The sequence below is a fragment of the Nothobranchius furzeri genome, chromosome 18 (assembly GCF_043380555.1).
Source record: "Nothobranchius furzeri strain GRZ-AD chromosome 18, NfurGRZ-RIMD1, whole genome shotgun sequence".
NCBI lineage: Eukaryota > Metazoa > Chordata > Actinopteri > Cyprinodontiformes > Nothobranchiidae > Nothobranchius > Nothobranchius furzeri.
This window is the reverse complement of record NC_091758.1, coordinates 25,015,382-25,039,050: the sequence shown is the minus strand read 5'-3', so window position 1 is coordinate 25,039,050 and position 23,669 is coordinate 25,015,382. Positions and strand designations below refer to the sequence as shown.

Here is a 23,669-nt window from a genome sequence, read left to right as displayed (position 1 = left end):
AGTTGACACAAACATGTCTAACTAGTTAACTAGTGGACAGAAATGGCTTACATGTTCATGACAATTCTGGCTGATATCCTGATATCAGAATAAATGCTCATTTGGCTTGCCATACTCGGGAGACCGATGTTTTCCACCCGTCCTCCCCTCCCCGCAGCTCCGCGCATCTTTGATCGCGGCTTCTGTCTGCTGCGCGGTAGAGCCCTGCACGGGCCTAAAATCTGAGCCCGTGTTCGGCCCGGCCCGAGGGGGTGGAGCCCCAGCCTGACCCGGCCCGAAAAGGTTTTCAGGAGTCTCTGGCCTGACCCGAGCCCGACTTTTTTTAACCAACTAAATGAAAATAAAGTGCGTCAATCCTGACCAATGTGTTAAAAGACGTGCAGGATCCGATCAATTTGTTTTTCCCTCATTTACCGACACGTAGATAACAGCGCAGGCTCTGGTGGTAATCAAGTTAAATTTGATCTCTTTCCAACAATTTTCACAAGAAAACAGAACAGTTAAAGCAGGGCTTGTGTTGACCGGACAGTTTCCGTATTTGACCATTTATTTTGACGGAGAAAGAATAGAAAGAATTACCCCGACGCATGCAAGACGAACTGACATTTTATTCTACGCACATCGCAGATGCAGCTAAATCACCCAAGAAAAGATTCCCATCTGAACATCTGAGCTGGACACTGCTCAGCGCAGCTCGCTGTCAGCGCATATGTGCACAGCGAGCTGAAGTTGTGGAGATTGGCTTGGAGCGCGTTGCAGAACCAGAGCGCATGCGGGAAGCTTCCTCCCACTGAAGCGAGTGTTTTCCAAACCCCGTCTCTCAGAGAGACTTGTCACTTAGAAAATGTTCCCTGATTATGAAACTTTGGCTGAATAGTGCTTGTTCCTGTCTCCAATGTGGCGACACATCCATGAGCCGTCTGAGGAGAAGCCCAGAATCTCACATCCTCTTCAGCTATGATTATGCACAAGCATGACTCCTCAACCCGGTCTCACAGTAAGACTGGGTTGGACCTGTTCAGGTTTACGCAGACAATCTTTACATAGAATCATAGGCATCATTTTAACCGGGGACGCCGGGGACATGTCCCCGGCAAAATTTGTGATTGGCAGCTGTGTCCCCCCCACTTTCAAAAAAGCCTGCTGATGAGGATTTTTGTTTTACCAGCTCAGATCTTGTACCAGGGGTCAGCAACCTGTTCCCATCAAAGAGCCATTATTACCCATTTCCCACGGTAATTTTGGACGGACCTTAATAAGCAGTGACTTAATTGAAGCAGGCAGGTCGCGCTAGAAAATTTCGTTTAAAAAGACGTCATAAATGTTTTCCCCCGTCATTTTTACTTCTAAAATATGAAGTAAAAACTCACAGTTTAATTTTCATTCATTTGTCATTAATATGTAGTCTACACCTGTGCGTTAAGTGGACCATCAGAGAGAGAATTATAAGATACCTTTCGTCAAACTTTTTGACAGGTCTATTGTTCTTTGACCTTTCTGACCTTTCAGTCCTATTGTTCATTTGACCCTTGACCTTGCCCCCCCTTCCTATCATTAATCAAATGGACAGGTGTATTGTTCAATCTTTGCCCCCCCTTCCGTATCATTAATCAAATGGACATGTGTATTGTTGATCGTCCAGATGGCCTAGACCCCCCACGCCGCATCATCAATGGCGTATTGTTGAACGTGTCCAGATGTCCATGATTCCCCACGTCATAGGCTAATGTGTGTAATGGCGTGTGAAGTTTCTTATTGTGTTATCCAGCGGTTCCCACAGCCCCCCTCCCTTCTCAGTGTAATCCTATTGTGTATAACTCTTTAAAAGCTCAGATCTGTCCGAATGGTGAAAAGCCGAGCTCTAAGAAAAAATGAGTTATATCTAACATGACATGGCTCACTGACAGTGGATGAGTGCGGCCTAACTGCTGTGAATGACAGCCCCACACGCTGGTCAAGTACTTATGAAATGGTTGTACGTCTCCTCAAAGTTAAAGAATCTGTTTGTGAAGTAGCAAACAAGATGGGATGGTCTGCTTGCTCTCGAGTGAGTGGCATAAGCTGAAGTCAATGCAAGAACTTTTGCAGCCTTTTGCTGAACACACACAAACTCTTCAGAGTGACACATTGTCTATGTCATTAATACTCTCTTTGATTTACTCAGCCATCTGGCATATGTTCACGTTGGATTTCGTATGTTCAGTCTTAAACTTTGTGTTTAAATGTGTTATTTACATGCAGCTCACTGACACTTTTTGACCAGAACTAAAACTATTGTGTAAAACTTTCTGTCTAGCAGCACCTCAAATAATGGATGAATCATCAGAGGCTGTAAACACACACACACACACACACACACACACACACACACACACACACACACACACACACACACACACTTACACACACATTTAAAGCACTTTCCCCTTTCAGAAAATGTCTGACTCTCTCTGTTACCAACTCTAAACACCATTCATACATTTCTCTCACTTCAGAAAAGCAATGGTTTGCCATCCTAAACCATTTATGGTTCTGTTGTAAACCACCCTGCATACTCAAGCCTATAAGAATAAAAGTTGATCCTTACCTCAGCGTGAGCTTTTAGTCGACAACTCACAAAGCAAATTACTCTGTATTGTTCTGCAGGTGGATTTGTTTGAAAGAGTGTCTGGAAGTTGGTTCAACAAAGATCTGTTGAGCTTTCTTAAAGCTCATTCTAAACAATTTTACACGGCCAGCGACTTCTGACAAAGCAAATGACTTCCTTTTTTTTTTTGCAGGTGGCGGGGAAGTTTTAAAACAAAGATTTGGTTCATTCTAACCTAGTCGGCATGGAAACAATTCACAAAAGCAAATGACTTGCTATTGTTTCAAAGAGCTATTTAGGTGAACAGCATCTTTGGTTCGTCATCATCAGCAGTGAAAGCTTAACCATCGCCTCCTGCCTTTAGTGTCACATTTTGTTTTCACTGTCACACACACACACACACACACACACACACACACACACACACACACACACACACACACACACACACATTGCTTCCTGCCTCAAAGAAAAGATTTGATCCTTTTTGTAGGACCTATAACAGCTGAAATAAATAAAAAGCTGTTTATGAGGTTTGTTTTTTGGGAGGGGTGGATTAGTAAAGTCTCAGAGCAGACGTACCTCTGGTCAAACCTTTAATGTCATACCTCTCAGAATAGTTAAACTAAGGCACATGCATGTCGTAAACGGATTTACACACGAGCGAAGAAGAAGAACCGATGGATACGTGTTTTGAATATAGCCTTCCTCTGCTAAAAACAACGTTCGAATTGAGACATGATGAGATTGGCTTGACAACGCAACAGATTTTTCATAAGCGATTTCAGGAAGAAATGTCCGGTACAAAACCGGTCCGGTATTATTTTTTTGGATCTGCACGCACACACACACACACACACACACACACACACACACACACACACACACACACACACACACACGCACACACACACGCACACGCACACACACACACACACACAGTAAAAAGTAAAAAGAGTAAATAAAAATTGAGAGTAACGAGTGATGTGTTTTATTTAAAATGTACTTGCTCGTGTGTAATTTGGTCATATCAGATTCTGTGTTCAGATGCAAAAATAAGTTTCTTTCCAATTGAATAACAAGACATCTGTAAATAAACTTTTCAACAAATATTGAGTTTGGCCCGCAATTTTGTCCCAGTTTTTAATTTTGTCCCATTGTGAATTTGAGTTTGACACCCCTGCTTTAGGCTGTGCGTGCAGTAATAAGGAGACAGACACTGGCTGAGCCGGTGCATAAATGTTAGATTTTCTGGTGGTGTGCGATAGTTAAAGAAATATTATTATTTTTTTAAATAAAATACATCTTTAAATTTTGGCCAATGAGCTCTGGCACATAATAAACAGAAATACTGCTTCATCATTTCATGTACCTTTGAATCTACAGTTGGTCTTATTTAAAAATGTTTTTTTATTAAAACTATCATAGCTGGAGTGTTAAAAAAATAAAAGTGCCATAAGATATTTGGAAGTTGTTATTTTATTTCTATTACCCAACAGTTATCCAATTCATAATTGTTCTGTTTTTTTTTGTTTTTTTTCCTCTAGGAATCCTTGAGGCATGACATCCTTCAGAGGTTTCACGATCGACTGTCAAGCATCTTGGAGAGGCAACCTGTTGATGTGGGAGGGAGAGGATATACTTTCTGCTCTTTCCTATCTGAATACTATTATCCAGCAGGAAAGAGATAATCAAAAGACATTAATAACAGTACACGTTGAAAGAGGTTCTCGTGGCCGTCAACGATTGGCGGTGTCGCGAGAGGCTCTCGAACACCTTGTGGAAATGGGTCTGCCAACAAGTGTCATTACCAAACTCCTTGGTGTATCCAGAGCAACTCTATTTAGACGGATGTCTGAAGATAATATATTTATTTATATATTTGTATCTGCCACATACAGTAAATGCAGTGATGAGGAACTAGATTATTTTATCACAGTAATTAAGAGCAACATGCCAGATGCTGGGTACAGGGTAGTCCGAGGTGCTCTACTTGCCCAGGGACATAGAGTACAGTGGGACCGACTGTATGCATCCATGCATCGTGTGGACAGTGCGGGTGTACTTGCTCGAATGACACATCTGGGATGTGTAGTGAGAAGGACGTACACAGTTCCTTGCCCAAAGTATATGGTGCACATTGACACCAATCACAAGCTCATCAGGTAATGTCTGTGTGTAATTGGAGATGTTATTTTTTGTTTTGGGAGTTACATTTTTAATTGTCTGTGTTTTAACCAGAACCTCCCTGAACCGTCTACAGGTGGTTCAGAATGCCTGTGCTCGGCTTCTGACCAAGTCCTCCAAACACACCCACATCATCCCACTTCAGCTTCATTGGCTGCCAGTCAACTTCAGGGTTCATTTCAAGATCCTAGTTCTGGTCTATAGGACCTTACATGGACAAGCACTATCTTGCATTGGTGATCTTCTTAGTCCCTACACCCACAGCAGGTCCCTGAGGTCCAGTGATCAAAGCCTACTGGTTGTGCAGCGCACCAGGCTAAAGACCAAAGGTGACAGATCATTTGCTGCTGTGGCCCCCAGACTCCGGAACTCTCTCCCCCTGAGATCAGTGGACTCAGTGGTCTCCTTTAAAAAGCAGCTGAAAACTCACCAGTTCAGGCTGGCTTTTGTATTACCTTCTTCACCACTCCCTCTTTATTCTGCTCTCCCCACCTATTCCACCTTCCTCAGGATCCACTGATTTCCCTCTTTCCTATTCACTCTCTTTTTCTTAACATTTTTTTAATCACAATTGTCTACTTTTTGCTCATTTTAAATATATTTTAACCATTTTCTGAAATCTTTTTTATATTTGTACACTTTGTTTTTGTGAAGTGCCATCATTATTTTTATCTTGAGAGGCGCTATAGAAATTATATTTCCTTCTTCTTCATCCGGAAATCACAGCCCTTCGCAGCTTGTCTCAGCTGAGTACAAAACTGCTGCACGTTCTCCCCTTGTTTCTGGACCAACTTGTGGAAAGAATGACGAGAATACGGTGGGTTTACTTGGGGAACAAAATATGCATTAAGTGCATCCACTGCCGTGTTGTAGTCCTCCGCTCCTCCCGTGTTCAGTAGCGTGAAGAACACATCCTGAACGTCCAGTCCGGCCAGGTGCAGTAAAAGAGCATGTCTACGCTGCACCATCACATCAGACGTTCCGTCGGCGATGATAAGGCCTTTCCCGTCCGCATACAACTCGAACGACGCCAGCCACCACGTCCATCTTGATCCGAGAGTTGCGGGTTCTGTGTAGCATGCAAATGGATGGATCCGCGTCTTCTCCATCATGACCGCACCTTTTTTTTTTTTCAAAAAAATTCCTGTTTTCACACACTCATCTCCATTATCCTCGTTGCCATTGTTGTGTGTCTATCTTACTTCATTAATCAGATAGGACACTGAATTGAAACAATACTTGCTTTAATGAACAACTCCTGCTTTGTTACATGTTGCTTCCCGCCAGCCTCATCTCATTCCACCGCTTCCTTGTTCTTCTTCCTATGTCCCGTTACGTCATCACGTTCCCAAGACATGACAGACACGTCAAATGTCATCATGATGCCCCGTTTTATTTATTTATTTTTTTGTTTTTTGTTTTTTTTTTGTGTGTGCGACCCACTCCTTCACTGGGGTAGAAAAGCTGCTTGTATTCTAATATTACCATTTAATGGCATGGATAAAAGCATGAAGGACAACAATCATACTTTGTTCTGAATTTGGAAATGACCTCTGAATTCATCAAAGATATTTTTTCTTTTAAATCAGGAGTCACAAAAACACTTCTACTTTCATTTGACTTAAAAACACATAGAAACACATTTTTATCTTCTACAAATTTTACCATTATGTTAACAGAAAAAAAATGTCATTTCATCTATGAAAAATGTTAGTTTCTGTTTCAAATGATCAAAGTAAAGATTTAAACAACTCAAATAAATTCTGGATTGCTAGAGAGATTCATGTTTTCATTTTATATGAACATAATTCTAAAAGTTTATTATAAATACTAAAATTACCTTCAGTAAGAGTTTAGACATGAATTTCTGAGAGCGGTCTGGTGCATGTTCCTTGGGAATGAAACAAAAGTTGGTTTCACTTTTTATATGACAAACCGTTTTTTTTTTTTTTGTCTTGTCTTGCTAATGAAACAGCTTTTATAGAGATGCTATTCAGTTTTACATTTCAGCAGGAGAGCTGCAGGAATTTTACATTATGAAGCCTTACTTAAGTAATAACTGTTCATTTTTCCTTTAATTATTCAAAAGAAACGTCTTTACCCTAATATTTTACACCTGATAGCAAAATGAAATGTTTATAGTTTCACTTAACTTCAGTTTCATTGGTTAAGAATTTGCACTGAAGAATTTTCCACAACATTTGTGATACACATTCTTTTTTATTCTTGCATTACTCCTGTTTGTTTGTTTGCTTTTTACTCACAGTTTGATATTTTTATTAGAAATTAGAAAGTGAAAACATCTCAATAATCCACCTCTGTTCCCATTTCCCCACAATGTTTTTCTCTGTTTCTTTATGAATATCATGAATAAAAAAATTACAGGAAGTGTTTTAAAAATGAGTTTCACAGACTGGATGTTTAAATAGTTCTTACCCCAGATGTTTAGTTCAACCCTCAACTGTCTGTTCAAATGGAGATCAGAATAAAATAAAAACTTTTTTGGTTAAATTTAAACAGTTTTTATGACTTATACACATTGTGGTTTGCATCGGTACAAAAAGCTTTTGGGATTTTTCAGATTTTTGAAGCAGCACGTGTCCTCAGAGGAACCTGAGCAAATAATATATTTATGACTTTTTATGCTTCAGTAATGGGAAAAATGTGCATAGGTGTCAAAAACGGAAAGTTATGGATAAAACGGAAACTACTTTTTACAATCACATATTTTCATGAATATCCAAATAAAAATAAATCATCTGGATGTGATAAAACTCAACAGAGGATGAGGATGACAAACATAATAAACATGGGTAAATTGGATGCTCGCATGTTCAATCCAGCAAATGATCTGACCACTAAATTCGTTTAACTTAAATAATTCAGACAAAAAAAACATCAATACTATAAAAATGCAGACATGACTAATCACAAACCTGAATGATAACGTTTGATGTATCCCACTGACCTTTTGATCTCAGCACCTCTTTCACTTTCAGCTGAATTACTCTGTCACGTATAACAATCAGTTTGTTTATGATTTACAGCTTGTAAAGCTTACAATGACAAATCTGGGGTGCAAAACAAAAATTCTAATACACACTTTGTGATTTATTTTTGCATATTTACACCTAAAATTTGTTCGATCTTTAGTAAAGCATTTAAAGCATAATTCCTGGTTTGCATGACTATAAGCACTATTATCAGATTACAATTGCAGGACTATTCCCAGTAACACAATTGCTGTAATGCTGTTAAATGTTGCCCCTCTGATTAAGTGATATATCACTTGCTGGTGGCTAACAGGAAGTCACAAAGTCAGTTTTTCCAGCGTAACATAAAGGCCACAGTGACACAAAACCATGTAAAGCAGCTACAACACACAGCAACACCTTTTCTCACATCTGCTTACATCTGTACGCACTGTGGATGTGAATTTGTTAAAGGTAAATTGTTTTATTCAGTTTTCTTTAGCCGTGTCAAGTTTGGGAATCAAACTAAAGTGCAAAACTTGAATTTCTTTTTCATATTCATTAATACATTTTGCATCAGAGGAGACAAACTCCCACAACGCCTCAGTGAAAACCATCCTCAACCTATGATATTCTGAGTAGTTTGCAGCAGCATGTTTGTAGGCTGACATGCTTCCGTTTGCATTCAGTGTCATCCCCTCTCCTGTTCAGTACAGGGTCACCGGTGAAAGCATGCAATTCTCCTACTGTCTACAAAAGAAGCCCGAGTCATGGTAGTTTACCAGTAGGTGGCGTTAAACACTTCACAATCATCCACTACATCATTTACATGCAGAAAAAAAAGTCCAACAACTCTCTGTGTCAAACTCCCAAGCCCATCTTCAGAATTCAATCTTGCAGGCAGGGAAGGTCTCATCCTGCATGGCGACCGTGCTGTTGGATCCCAGGACCGAGATGCTGAGCTCCCGCTGCCTGCCCAGCGTGTGCTGGTACCACTCCTGCATCAGCATCGACTCAAAAGTGGGGATCACTGTCACCTGGACACAGAAAAGAACAGAAACCGCTCAAGGGTGCTCAATGTTTCTTAATGTATTACACACCATGTTAGTTTTTTATTACAAATTTTAAAGAGGGCATAAAGTATGAATGAATGCCCTGTGAGTCGTTCTCTGTAGAGATAAAGCTCTGGCAATTCTGTTACAGGAAGTAGGAGTTGGTAATAATCATTATATGCAAACATCTTGCCTCTGATTGCTTAACAGCAACGTGACTACCACCGAGTCTGTTTGCTTTGCAATGTTGATGTTTTATTGCCACAAATAACAAAGAGTTGAAAGAGTTCTGCCATCTTGTGGAGTCGCTAGCGGTTAGCTTCTACTAGCCGAGACATGCTCTGCTCTCTCCTGGCTGCAAGATAAAACCCACAGCCTTCCCTGTCAGGAGCCAAGATGGGGAAGTACATGAATCAGTCTGCATGTGAAACTCAAGAGTGACTGATCATATTTTAAGAAGTAACAAGGACTACACTGTGCTTCTACCTGCATTGGATCCGGCCAGGATGTCTTGCCTTCCAGCAGTGCATCCAGAGTTTGCTTCATCAGCTCCTCCCGCTCTGGGCTGTAGCCGCTGACAATGTAGCAGGAGGAGCGAATGCACCTGAAGAAGTCAACAGTGACTGTAGGAGATGAGGCTCCAGAGGGAATGTAGGCCAGGTCAACATACACACCCACCTCCCCAGCAGATGTCGTCTTGGAGCCTGAGGCAGAGACAAATGTCTTAGGAATGACACGTGTCTGGTTAACACCAACAAAGGTGAAACAGGATCAGAATACTACCAGGAGTGGGTGAGGTTTTTGCTGGTGCCGGTTTACTGCTGGAGGAAGAAGTACGAGCTGTGGAGATATTACCTTTTATTACTCCACTTTGGCTCCCCATTCGATTTTTCCCTGCGCTTGATTTTTGGGGACCATCTACAATCTGGTGGAACAAGGAGTACTTAGTGTATAAAGTGATCCTATAAAATAATGGTTGACTGGTTCTGAGGCACCACATGCAGCTAACTTTTGAATGGATACTCACAGCCGAGATTTTTTTGCCATTGTTTCCAGTGGTTTTTGTTCTCTTCAGGTGAGCTTCAGAGTCAAACTGAGGAACGGGCATCGAGGTGTCAGGTTGGGGAGGAAGGGGCGGACTGTCCCTGAGAGGAGCTGGGAGAGGGTCTGGGGGCAGAGGCTGACTGCCGCTGCGGTCACACGGGGAGTTGGACGGGTCGCTACACGACTCATCCGAGTCCGAGTCCAGAACTCCGTCTGCTGTGGTGGACGGGCAGTCCTCTGTGCAAGCAGGGGCATTTGACTCACTTGGTGACCTGTCTTTGGAGTTGTTGTTGTTGCCATGGTAATTTGGAGCTCCTCTGGACGAGTCGCTGGCGCCGGAGCTTGAATCAGGCTGTTTGAAATGCTTAAACTCACATGGAGAAACCAAACACAGATCCACGTCATGAGCCAATGCCTCAAAGTGCAGCGAGTTGGGTGCAAAAGGTCTGCCCATCTCTGAACTTTGACCTAAAGATCGGGGAGGCTGTTTCATTGGTAAAGGCATTCCCACAAAATATCCACCATTGGAGTGAGAGTGATAAACGCTGTCATCTCCTTCTCTCTGGCTCGCTGTGGTTGGGCCTTGCTCAAAGGACATGGACAGGGACTCATCTACTTCAGTGGACTGAGGCGAGCTCACCTCTGCTGGTAGTGAGTGAGTGGTGGTGGTTGTCACAGACGGAGAGGGCTCTGAAGATCCCTCTTTAAATGCACCCAAAGACAGGAAACTTAGATGTTTCTCTTTGGAGATTGAGCATTTTTCTGGAGTGCTTTTGGTTTGACAGGACGGGCCCTCACTTGGTCTGGCGCCACTTGGCTCAGAGCCATCGGCCACATCAAGGTTACTCATCTGGGCCTGTAGCCGGCTCAGAGCAGCCCTGTTGCACCAAACATCATCCGGGGACAGGCAATAAGGGGTGTGGCCTGCGCTGTTGGGACGCGAGTCAGGAGAAACTGGCTCCACTGTCTCCTCATCAGGGCTGTTAGGGGCTTGGTTCTCTGGAGATGAATGTGAGGGAGGGGTGTTTCTCAAAGCCCCATCCAGAAGCGTGTACTCCGTCGGGGTTATGTCCAGCTGGACTGTACGCTCTGCCTTTGCCGTCTTGTTCAAAGGAGAGGGAAATCCTACCACCATTGCAGGTTTGTTAGCTTTAACAAGCTCTTCTGGAAGTTTTTTCTTCAAATCTACTTCTCCTTTTGTACTTGTCCCAGGTTGCACCACATTGTCACCCTCTACTTTAAATATTCCTGAACAACCCGCTGCCTCCCCCTCTGGTCTTTCAGATGTTTTATTACACCCGTCTCCACTTAAGGCTCCAAAGCTCTTCTCACTTTTGAACGCACAGCTTTTCTGTTTTTCTTCATCGGCTCTTTCTACCTGCACCTCTTCCCGTTCATTTTCCTCTTGGAGCCTGAGAAAGTCCTCGGTCATTTCCTCAGGGGTAGACATCTTGGAGCCACGGAGGTCTTTTGTCTCCATCTTTTGATTCTGTTCGTCAGCAACAGAAGACCCTGAGTCTGAGATCTCCAACCTAACCCCAGTTTTCTGTTTCGTCATCGTATTTAGTTCAGTGTTAGAAGATCCTTTCTTACTGTTGTTTGCTTCATTCCCTGATAGTTTTTGTGTTTTCTTCTCTCCTGTTTTGGAATCACGTTTTACATCCTTCTTGGTCTTTGTTTTATTTTCGCCCTTCGGTTTTAAGGGATCCCTTTTCATCTGCTCAGGCTTTTTAATGTTGTTCTCCTCTTTCTTTCCACTCTTCCCTGCTCCTTTCTTTGAACTACTCTTTTCTGAAAAGGATGCTTTGTGTTTTAAACTCGTCTCTTTGATCTTGGCTTTATCCGTATCTCTACCACCAACTCCGCTTAACATCTTTCCTTTCTCCTTCAGCGGTACATCCTTTCCCTCTTCCTTTACTCCTCGTTCTTTCCCTTGCTTGGGCATTCTCTCCTTCCCTTGAGATCTTCCACTCTCCAAACTATCAGTCCTCTTTGCCTTTCTGTCTTCTTCAATCTTTTCAAGGTCTCCAGTGGTGACTGTGGGTTTCTGGAGGAAGTCCAAGCCTTTGAGCTTCTCCAGCCCCTGGAGGAGCTTCGCCTGTGGAGTTATGCCCGGTAAAAGCACCCGGACCACCTTCTCTTGAGGACACGCTGGATGCCACACAAGCAGGACAGAAACAGAGACTAGGGCGGTAAGAGGGAGACTTTGGGACTTAGACAATGAAGACGAGGAAGTCCTATCAGGCCAGTTCTGCATGAATGTCTCATATTCCTGGCTGCCTTTTCCTGGGCTGAGGATGTATAAGTCCAGCTGTCCCACTCCCATCTTCTGGAACAGGGTTAGAGGTTTTATGGGAACTCCTTGTGGGCGAAACATTGGTTGTGGTCTGATGTCCAACTTCTTCAACAGCTGCAGGCTTACAGCAGCCTGCTGCATGCCCGTCAGTACATTGTCCTCGCCTAAAAGAAGAGACTGAACTCAAATAATTTTTCTTCCTGCTGGTAAAAATCTACTTTTTGCATAAAGGATAAAAGTTGCTGTGATTGTATGACTTACGTCTAACTAACGAGGATACATGATGAGAGTGTGTGCATACTTTTTTGTAAAACTCACAAGAGTGTTGCTGCTCCTGTAGTGCGCCAGGAGCATTAAAGAATACAACTCCGAGTTCTGGAGAGATAAGCCTCTTAGACGAGTCATCTGTTCAGACAAAATGAGAACATTCAATCATGAGTTATATAATAGCGAAGACATTTGTTAGAGTTAAGATGTTTAATTCTACCTTTGACATCCGAGCTCAGCTCCTTCTCAGCAACCTTCCTCTCCAGGAAAGAGACGACCCCAGGAAGGTTCTCTGGGCCGATGTGCGTCAACAAAACTGCATCGATTCTGTCGAGGTGGCGAACCAGCTTCCAGAAACAGGCCTGAGAGTCCGAGCCGCCGTCCACTAGCACCGTAAACCCATTGACGGCGAAGAAGGTGCAGTCGCCACGGCCGGCGGGGAACACGTAGCAGCAAGGACGGGACAGCTTGAGGAAACCCACAGTGGTGGGAGGAGGCAGAAGGTCAAAGGGAGATGCAGGGGAAATGGTCCCAGAAATGAGGGAAGTAAATTCCCCCAGAGACTCCATAGCTGGCAGCACTTCTGGGGGGTTGATTTGGAGAGTGAAAGGACCCTGCAGGGGCGGGTTCCTCAAGAGGATCGTTCTCCACTGTCCAGTGTTGGGACAACTGAGGGTCAGACTGGTTTTGGTGGTGGGGGGACAGGATGCAGAGCTCTTGTGATCTAGAAACTGAAGACAAAGTTGTCCTTACTGTACAGAACAGGTTTCATTTTGACAAGAGGCTCTTCTGTCAATGATAAACTTAAATCAGTTCTTTCCATTTTTGCGACAACTTTCTTGGTTTACATTTACATGAACGCAAACAGAAACATTTAGACTGGTGTGCCGGGTAAAAAAAATGCAGATTTTCATTTGGACTCACGCTGAATTGACACTTAATATGAAGTTTTATATAAATCCGGTCAGGCATGACTTCATTTGCAAACAAAATGTTTTATTAATGTTTTTTTATTTATTTACCTAATTTTATCTACATTTTAGCAATGAAAGTTCATTTTATTTGCTGTGTGTTTGCCCACCCTTCTGACAGCCACAATTCTCTTACTGTCAGACAATCAGAGCTCAAGTAAAATGGGTTGGAAATGGATGTTTGATAATAATTTTGGGAAAAATTTCTATGGCTCATTCAAGAAAATTGATACAATTAGTAAAACACTCCAATGGCTAGAAAAGCGTGGGACACAGTTTTCAAAAGAAAGACAAAATAAGCCAAAATTGTAATAAAAATAAATAAATATAAAAATTAATAAATATCAACATAAATAATTGCTGCTTTAAGCTAAACCACACCACTTTCAATTCAGGAATGTTTTTAACAATAAATCTGAAAAAGTTAGAGCAGCAACAGAACATTTACAGTTGTGGATAATTATACCTGCTCTGTTATTATTTGTCTCAGATGATCTGGTGAAAAGAGTCCTCTGTGAAACAGCAGGTCTCCACTCTCCTCCACACTCAGCCCAGCCAAGATCAGCAGCTTATGAGCCGAATCCCTGGACAGCAGCGCAAACACCTGACGGTGACGCAGAGGAGGAAAATAATCCAATGTGTAATATCACTTACTAATTTAATAAGCTGCCGCAATTTAAAAAGATGGAAACATCCAAAGCTCTCCGTAACATTTTTTTGTTTGTCTTTTAGTTTTACATCCTGCTCTCACCTCTGAGTGAGCTACTTCCTGAGAGGGATTGATCAGGACCTGAGTGTCCAAGACTCTGGTTCCGTGGCGCAGACACTTCTGTCCTGAAGAGGTGGACGCAAAGAGAAGGAAAGAAGCAGAAATCAAAAGAGAAGCAAAAAGAGGACAGTCAGAGCTGAAGGAAACACGGGGATAACAGTCAAAGGGAACAAGAGCGGTGATAAATGAGCAGGCAAAAGGGACAAAAGGAGGAGGAGAGAAAGAACAGCTGAGTCAGAAAGCTGTCTGAGGGTGATGTGTGAGGTTTTCTCTGTAGCGGAAATCCAGTCTGAGGGGAACTGGAGGGAAAGTCCCAGATTAGAAAAACTATGAGCTTAATATGGAGAGAAGTCTGTTATCTTATACAATCCTGTGTTATGTGATTGCTATGATGCAACAGTTTGGATTTAAAGTCCTTATTTATTTATATTCAGTTTGAAATATTGTTGTAGTCTTGAGAAGCAGTTCTTTGTGCTTTTCTCCCAAACTTTGGGTGTTTTAATGGATTCTGATTAACTCGTGCAGGCACCATCGACATATAAATATGGCAGGCACATAAACCACGCCGTTTGTTCTTCATTTATGAGTTTGGTTACTTTTCAGATTCTATTCATCTGCCGTAAATAGCGTTCTTGGTCTCACACTTCCTCTTTTGTCCCCCTCCTGATCCAGTTTCCTCAGCATTGAGGAGCAAACTGAACGCAGTGACCAGACAGGCAAAGTTTTTCACTAGCTGCTCTTAAAATTCACTATTTTGTGGCTCAAAAACATATATTCTATTGTCCACCTTCGGTTTATGAAACCAACTAAAGAAACCAGAACAGATTATTAAATTATGTTCGTTTGCTCAAATCTGATTGCAAAAAACATGTGTAGTAAATGACTCTGCTGTTATTAGTTCATCATCTATAATATTGACTGACCTACAGTCCTTATTATGGCTGCTACTGTCAGCTAGCTGCTGCAGCCACCTTGAAACGATTTAACTCGAAACGGTAATCCACTGCAGACACACGTCTACTGATAATTTTCTGAGAATTTCATAAAAAATCCTGATTCATCCATTTGCCTTGAATAAAGACACCTCTTCCCTGGTTTCTGCTTCATATTTACAGTAAAGGAATGACTAATATTGATCATTGTGTCCTCCTACTGGCAAAAGAGCTGATAAGTGCTGCGGTATTTATTGGAGAGAGTTCAGACAACCTCCCTGGTGTCATCCTGTGCAGCTTAGAGTAAATATGCATAAAAATCTTTTAGTTTATGTTGGTTTTTATGTGCAAACACAAATCTGCAGGTCTATTGTTTTCTGTCCTGACCCACCCAACTGCTCCACCACTTTCCTTCCTTCCTTCCTCAGTGACCCCACAATGGTAACTAGACACATTACCATGGAGACAGTGATTATGTGTATAAGTTCAAGCCATCTGGATGTGAATGATAGCTGCAGGTGAAGCAGTCTCTTACCTGCACCTTTAAAAGATGCCGTGTGATGGGAGAGGAATTCTTGGAGAAACAGGTCCAGGTTGCAGGATTTCAGGTCCACGTCCCATGAGCGAATCCCTGACGCCATAAAGGAATTACAGTCACAAACAACCAACTTGTGAGGCTAAAACGTGTGTCTTTTTCTTGGTGTGAACATTAAAGGGTTATATGGATTAGGATTTGGGGAATATTGTGAATTTTTTTCAATTGAAAGTGGGCTCTGCAGCTGGATTGTTCTAAAATTATGTTTTAACAGCAAGTCACCCCCTACAAGAGACTTACTTCACTCCCACTTAATGTTTGAAAAATGCAACAAATACTGTTGCCTGGCAGACCGAGAGGGCGGAGCTGCTAACAAATACACAAACACGCAGGCTTACAATGGCATTGTGACATCATAATGTACCAGTTTACATCATAGATCTCAGCCAATAGCGGTGGCAGATTTAAATTCAAATACAGTGCAGAGTTTTTACCTGACAACGGCGCAACGCTGACAGTTTTAGGCAGAATATTTGAAATTTAACTAAAATGCACTGAAGTTCCAAATTATTGACTACACATGTCTGCAGCAGACTCTCGTTCATGTCCACTGGCGGCGTCCATGTTACATCTGCGTCACGACCAAAAACGACTCTGCCGAGTTCTACCGAACACCAACGAAAGCCTTTGGCGGTAGCTCCATCGCCCATCATGCTTCTGAAACAACGTCGACGCTGATTGGATACATTCCCATTCCTACCGTTTGATTTTCTTGTCAGCAATTGGTCGGCTGGTGCCGTCCTGTTTGGGCGATTCAAAAACAGCCTACAGCCTTTCTGTCGCCTCCACTGCTCGGCAGAGAGCTTCTCATCAATATAGGTATATAAATATATGATTTGTTTTTGTTACAAAACACACAATTAACTTAGAATATGTGATTATTGTTAATTTTATTTATTCTTTTTTTTTTTAAAATAAAAATTAAAAACACTGGGGAAAACTGGGAGGGCGGTGCCCTATCGCCCTCTACTGGCCAGCCGCCACTGTTCATGTCATTTATCAGCAAAAAAAGGTTGGTTTGGGGGTAGCTTGCTCTTTAAGTGAATATCATTTTGTTAAAAGAGAGAAAAACAGAAAAGCATGACCCCCCCCCCCCCCCCCCCCAACTTCATGAGAAGTAGGAAGTTTATGACAATTCAGTAGAATGTGGCTTCAGAAGGCAGTGGTTAAATGTTAATTAGCCCACATCTTGTGCTATATTTTTCTGACACCACCATGTGCGTGTGCACGCGCGCGTGATACCAGGCTGAGACCACACAATCACACATATTCTCTAATAAAGCAGCCGAAATCCGCACAAAGGTTGCAGGAAAATCGCTTTTAAAGGCTGCGCATCTCCTCCACCTTTCCCCCCAGGAGGATGCCCTCACATAACAACAAGCAGAGGTGAAAGACAAGCCCGTTCCAGTCTGGTTTTAATTCTAATGCACCCAGAGGGATGATGAGGGGGATGCTGATTTTGTTGTCAGATGACGCATCCTCGATCCTCAGGGTGAATTAAATCACACAACGCTGCAAAGTGTTCGGTGTTTCACCCCAGCCGAGGTTTTACACGCACAACTCGCAGGAATCTGTAATTCGTATCTTGTTTTTTTTTTTTTCTCCTAACCTAGAGAAAAAGCCAAAAGATCGCCGCTCTGGCCATGCACCTACCTCTTTCGACCTCCCTGCTGATGTGTTCCGTCTGTCCGTGGCGAGCGGTCCGTCCGATTATGATGAGCAGGGAGTATTTGTGGAGGCAGAAGCCGAGGTTTGCGGTGGCACAGACCTCCCTCTCCAGCAGCCGGCTGGACGCCATGTTGGAAACTCTTTGGGTGTGATGTCATTAAGAAAAAAAAAGCCCGACTGAGCCTTTTACAGCATTACTGAGTCTGACGATGACTGGAGCGCTGCCGCGGACAAGTGCGTTCAACATGCGGTAAAAACATCCCAACGTTTCCATCAATGGTCTTCATGCGATCAATAAGGAAAGTTTGGAGGATCAAAATCAAAGCAGCTCAATTTTTTAAAAGAAATGCGCACAATGCAATTTTATTTTATCAGTCATTTTATTGATTTTTTTCCTGTTACAAACACATTCAATTCAGTTTTCCCCATAACAGACTTAAAAGGACTAATATACACATTTATGACCACGACTGCATTTTTAGAAAAACAAAAACACAAAAAGATACATAGAAATCAACGAGACTTAAATAAATTTCGCATCTATTCTATTCTCCAACCCACCAAATTATCTGTCATTTCTACTTTATAAACATTTTAGGACGTAAAAGTTGCAGGCAGTCCCTCGAGGACAGCTGCAGAGCGTCCCAATACGCGCGCCTTTGCGCACGGCGCACGGCTCCCCTGCGTCACACTGCAAAGATAATACAATATTTAGTTAACCAGTAAATGTGTAAAATTACATTTTTGGTGCAAAAACCGTTACTCTATTGTTTTTATTGAGTATGTTATTGGTTTTAACCCTTTGATGCATAATGGTCACTACAGTGGACAGGTACTGAAAATTGTTATTTATTTGTTTTTGCTATTAAGCACAGCTGTTGAAGACTTTATTGCATTTGAGCCCCTCCATTTGAACTTCAGTAAGCCAAGCCAACATATTTCATGTTCAGATTGCACGATGTCCACTGAGGTGGACATGTAATAAATTATTTGTAAATTATAAAATTTTACAAAAAATCTTTGTTGAAATTTGTTTCATTCACACCTAAAGATTAATCAAAAAATTTGTTGAAAAAATCATGGTTGAAGATTTCATAATTCATGCATCAAATGGTTAAGCATTTTACTCACAGAAGGCAACCACCCAAGCTTCTTCTCCAAAGGCATATCTTTGTTTCTCAACTTTTCCAAAACTTCCTGCAACGCGTCGATCTGCACAGAAAAAACAATTCTTATACTTTTAATGAATATTTCCTTTTTCTTTTTATGGAACAAATGTAGAGACTCAGAAACGTGGATTGTTTTGGTCATTTTTGCATAATTTCCCAAAATTCTCAAAACGAGATAATTATGTAACACTCGTCTAACCTTCACGTTCACACACAGAACGAATCTCTCACCAGGTCTTTCTCCTGCTGTGTTTTCAGTGCGAAATCCAACGAGCGCGTCTCGAGAGAGGAGTCTTCATCAGCACGAGCGCACCACAGGTAAGCGCAGCAGCAGGTGACGATGAGGAGGAGAGTACGAAGGCTGACCATGGTGATGAAACACAGACAGGAGGTCCTTGGAGAAAACAACGAGAGTGAAGGATCTCCCGCCTAATGCAGCATCATTATATAGACACTTTGACATCAGCTAGACTGAAATATTCATTAAAACTTTGACTTTTGTGACACTGCGGTGCACCTTTGTATCTTTGAGAGGAAATCAAACAGGTTAAAGATGGGTTTACCCAGAGCTGGCATAGATAGATAGATAGATAGATAGATAGATAGATAGATAGATAGATAGATAGATAGATAGATAGATAGATAGATAGATAGATAGATAGATAGATAGATAGATAGATAGATAGATAGATAGATAGATAGATAGATAGATAGATAGATAGATAGATAGATAGATAGATAGATAGATAGATAGATAGATAGATAGATAGATAGATAGATAGATAGATAGATAGATAGATAGATAGATAGATAGATAGATAGATGGTGGTGCAGTTGTTAGCACTATTGCCTCGCACCACAAAGGTCGCAGGTTCGAAACTCGTCTGCGGCCTTTCTGCGTGGAGTTGCCTGTTCTCCCCATGCATGCGTGGGTTTCCTCCGGATACTCCGGTTTCCAAACAGATCACAACATGCCCTATAGGTTAAAAAAATTGTAAGTCGTCTGCTAAGCACATAAACAAAGATAGATAGCTTTTTTTATAAAAGGCTTTAAAAACAGCCCAAGCTGACCAAACACACAAGCAGCAAAACAACCAGTGTCTAATATTTTATGTCCCTGCTATGGAATGTTTAAAAGCAATAAACATCTTTATTATTTTCTATGATTGTCTCAGGGAAATCAGTCTCTATCCGACTCACTGATGAATCATGTTGATCACAAAGCTGCTTGTGACACAGACATAAAGCATCAAAGATATAATCAGTTATCTGGGCTTGAAGCAGGCGGATCTAAGCAGAGATGTTCTGTTTAGCTCTTCAAATACCCCATAGATTGTTTAATTAACATGAACTCTTTTAACCTTTTTAAAGCTTAAATCAGATCTCAGGTCCACACTGACACCAACCTGTATTCAAGATCCAATTTCCTTCTGCACAGATAAACTTTAACCCCTGAACAGTGTTTGACCACCAAACCATTGCAGACACCCCTATTTCTGATGCATAGGGAGAAGCCAAAGGTCATGACCTTCTTCACTGTCTCCAAACAAAGACAGATAACAGAAGGAAGCATGGTTTCTGTACATCAAACAATGACGCAGGCTGATCTAATGAGATAAAGTTTGTCCGATTTGTTTTGGGTGATTTATTTATTACCTAATTCTGAAATGTGTCTGACGTGCCTTTTGGGTACCCAGACGTATTCCAACAATTTGGGATGTGTTAAATGCTGAAATGTCGACATTTTTACATTTAATTTAAAAAAATCTTTAAATCCTTGTTATACGTTTTGTAAATCCCAAATAAAACACATTCTCTACACTCACCGAGGTGTTTTGCTTAAATAATCACCAAATGAAATTATTTTATTTCATGCCAATGCCAATCCGACCAAATTATCTTTCTCATTCCTTTTCCCCCCAATTTCCCTGATTTTTATTATCATCGTTTTGAATCTTTTATTTTGTTTGTTTCTTGTGAAGCGCCTCGTGATTTTCATCTAAGAGCTATATTTATAAAAACTCCTTTCTTCTTCTTCTTCTTCTTCTTCTTCTTCTTCTTCTTAGATATGTATATAAACGAGTAAACACGTGTTTGTAGTTTATGTTTCCATGGACATGATATCTATGGTCGTCGTCGTTCCACAAGGGGGCAGCATCGCCTTTTCAAAGGCGGAAGTGACTAAACAGAGAAACCGGAAGTTTACAGTGCTATCACTAATAGTCAACGTTGCGTACTAGTTTCTAAACCTTTAAGATATCTGTACTTTTTATCACTAACAAAAGTAAAAAATGTCTGAAAGAAAAGTTCTGAACGTAAGTAATCATAACAGAGTGATGTTTTTACAAAGTGGATCAGAAACAGAGTAATTTCCGTCTTAATAGATAACGAGAACAAGCTAACATTAGCAGTGTTGATAAATAAACGAGACGTGTTGACGTTTGTAACTTTTAATGAGCGTAACCTATAATGAGTTTTGGATTAAAAAGTTTTTTTTAGATTCATTACATGTTTACGGCTTTGTCTCTGATAATTATTTAACTTCTGCTTTTACTTCCACAGAAATATTACCCTCCAGACTTCGACCCGTCCAAAATCCCTAAACTTAAACTCCCAAAAGATCGACAGTATGTGGTCAGATTGATGGCTCCATTCAATATGAGGTAGGTGTGTAAATGAGTGCGTTTAGTTTCATTTGGTGGGACAATACAACCACTTTCAGAGCATGATTCCTACAGTTTGATTGTTTCTTCACACAAAATCTTTCTTGTTCACATCTTGACTGTGTTTTTACTCCTGATTTTGGTTACTATTGTTGTCACATGATGTTTTTATTGGTTTGAGGTATTTGCCCTGATTTTACTCATGTTGTACAGCGCTTTGTGATTTATATCTGTGAAAGGCGCTACGTAAATAAACTTTACTTACGTACTTACTTACTTACTACAAAATGTATACAATAAACTCAGTTGTTAAGATTAAACGTAAAGGTCTAAGTTTAATTTTATAAATGAACACTTTTCCTTCTGTGGCAAGGTAGAGAAACGAGGGCCCGGGTGGGATTCGATCCCCAGACTCCCAAGTGAGAGTAACGCACGCTAAACAGTCAGCCAAAGCCCTTGGTGAAGTAGCCAGGGCGCATGATCAGTCGAGACACTGTGACAGGACGCTCACACTGCCACACTTCATTTATTTAGTTTGTTCCCCTATACGTCTATTTAAATCAGAAATCCTGGTTCATTGTGTTTAGGTTAAAACCTGATTATGCTTTTTTATATCAGACTGAGGTTTCTTAATGAGATGTATGCATGTTTAAACGCAGGTGTAAAACATGCGGTGAGTACATCTACAAGGGGAAGAAGTTCAATGCACGCAAAGAGACTGTCCAGAACGAGCACTACATGGGACTGCCAATCTTTCGTTTCTACATCAAATGTACTCGATGTCTTGCTGAAATAACATTTAAGGTGAGGTATTATTATTGTCACAATAGCACTGTTGCAAGCTGCTTTTACTGTTAGTAATCTGCTAGTAACATATCCACATACGCCTATGTTTTGATTCTAGACTGACCCAGAGAACACGGATTATGCCATGGAGCATGGAGCAACACGCAACTTCCAGGCAGAGAAACTTATTGAGGAAGAGGAAAAGAGAATCCATCAGGAGAGGGAAGACGAGGAGCTAAACAACCCCATGAAGGTTGGTGTTTTAAATGTTTGTTCTTGTTTTTCAAATTAGTGTTCTGAACAGTTAAGTAATGTTTCCCTAATCCCCTTCAGGTGCTGGAGAATCGCACTAAGGATTCCAAGATGGAGATGGAAGTTCTGGAAAACCTCCAGGAGCTGAAGGAGCTCAATCAGAGGCAGGCACAGGTGGACTTTGAGGGAATGATTGATCAGTACAGAGAACTGGAAAAACGGGAGAAGGAAAGAGAAAAAGAAGAAGATGAGCGTGAAACAAAGTGAGTGAGAACGGCTCGTGTATCATTTGCACGTCTAAATGAAAAGTCTGTTTGCTTCTTTGCTAAACATTCAAATATTGCTTTGCAGAGAGATGTTGGAGCGGGTGCTCGTGAAAAGACTGAGAGACTCCGACTCTGATTCAGAAGAAGAAGAGGAGAGCAGCAGCCAGTCAAAGACTGCTGGTGCAGACAAGCCGACAGATATCCTCACCACTGATAAACACGAGGAAGCACAGGTTTGTACAGAGTCTCATATATGTAAAATATTGGGTTATGGCTTATTTTGGCTGTTTTTTAAAAGTTATTATATAAATATTAAAAGCTTAGTATTAAAATCTTCAATTTCTTTATGTAGTTAAAAAAAATCTAAGTTTGATTGTAGAAGGTTTTACATCATTTTAAAAGACTGACATGGGTGGAATAAAGCTTCCTACAGCTCAAAATGAACAAACATGACAAAAACCAAGCTGCAAGCAGCGAATAGTGGAATATTTGATGCATGTTTCCGCAGGGGTCCTCATCCGGGGGCGTGAAGAGGGCTAAGGTAGAGAGCTGGGAGAGGAGTGTTGGGACGCTGGGAGGCAAAGGAGCTCTCAGCTCTCTGGTAGTACGAAAGAAACCAGCAGCGATGATCAGAAAACCGAGTACAGAGGAAGCTCCCCCTGCCTCAAAAACAGGTAAAATTTTTGTGTTGACGATCATTCTAAAAGCTCAATAGCTTAATTATTAATCTTTTATTCCACATTAATGTAATTTATTCACAGGTTCAAAGACATCAACAACCGACACCACCAACGCTTCTAAAACCGGCGCCACCCCAAATGGGTCATCATCTCTCAGCCTGCTGGGGGCGTATTCAGACAGCGACAGCAACGAAAGCGAGTGACTGAAACCCGGCTGGCACAGAAATAATGCAACAGGGAACATGATGGAATAGAATTATTTAGTGAAATTGTGTAATTATTGGTGGGTGTGTATTAGAAGACATATTTACATAAGTTGGGTTGTCTGCTATCCTTTATTGGTTAAATCAAATTTAGCAGATTTCAGTTTGAAAGAGATGAAACGTTTTTTATTTTTAATTTTGATGTGAAATATGTGACAGATGTTTTATAAAAGAAATTCTGTGTGATGCAAATGAATACGAACTGTATAACTTAGCCGTTATTAAAATACACTTTGTGTGTATGCCATGT

General features: G+C 41.3%; 3 protein-coding genes across 3 annotated transcripts; 1 reads left to right on the top strand and 2 right to left on the bottom strand.

The window, feature by feature from the left end:
• Positions 1 to 6,974: 6,974 nt before the first annotated feature.
• LOC107392141 (microtubule-associated protein 1S) lies at positions 6,975 to 17,511 on the bottom strand. Its single transcript, XM_015969750.3, has 10 exons — positions 17,326 to 17,511; positions 15,613 to 15,708; positions 14,128 to 14,210; positions 13,843 to 13,980; positions 12,626 to 13,136; positions 12,457 to 12,543; positions 9,826 to 12,302; positions 9,582 to 9,723; positions 9,285 to 9,502; positions 6,975 to 8,783 (listed from the first exon to the last, which is right to left on the bottom strand). The coding sequence occupies exons 1-10, from the start codon at positions 17,468 to 17,470 to the stop codon at positions 8,628 to 8,630; spliced, it is 4,053 nt and encodes a 1,350-aa protein (XP_015825236.3). The 5' UTR covers positions 17,471 to 17,511; the 3' UTR covers positions 6,975 to 8,627.
• A 190-nt stretch (positions 17,512 to 17,701) lies between these two features.
• Positions 17,702 to 19,012, bottom strand: LOC107392142 (cocaine- and amphetamine-regulated transcript protein). Its single transcript, XM_015969751.3, has 3 exons — positions 18,741 to 19,012; positions 18,472 to 18,552; positions 17,702 to 18,031 (listed from the first exon to the last, which is right to left on the bottom strand). The coding sequence occupies exons 1-3, from the start codon at positions 18,876 to 18,878 to the stop codon at positions 17,924 to 17,926; spliced, it is 327 nt and encodes a 108-aa protein (XP_015825237.1). The 5' UTR covers positions 18,879 to 19,012; the 3' UTR covers positions 17,702 to 17,923.
• A 1,657-nt stretch (positions 19,013 to 20,669) lies between these two features.
• Positions 20,670 to 23,666, top strand: yju2 (YJU2 splicing factor homolog). Its single transcript, XM_015969749.3, has 8 exons — positions 20,670 to 20,824; positions 21,072 to 21,172; positions 21,832 to 21,976; positions 22,077 to 22,211; positions 22,292 to 22,473; positions 22,562 to 22,709; positions 22,985 to 23,150; positions 23,238 to 23,666. The coding sequence occupies exons 1-8, from the start codon at positions 20,801 to 20,803 to the stop codon at positions 23,357 to 23,359; spliced, it is 1,023 nt and encodes a 340-aa protein (XP_015825235.3). The 5' UTR covers positions 20,670 to 20,800; the 3' UTR covers positions 23,360 to 23,666.
• The last annotated feature ends 3 nt before the right edge of the window (positions 23,667 to 23,669 follow it).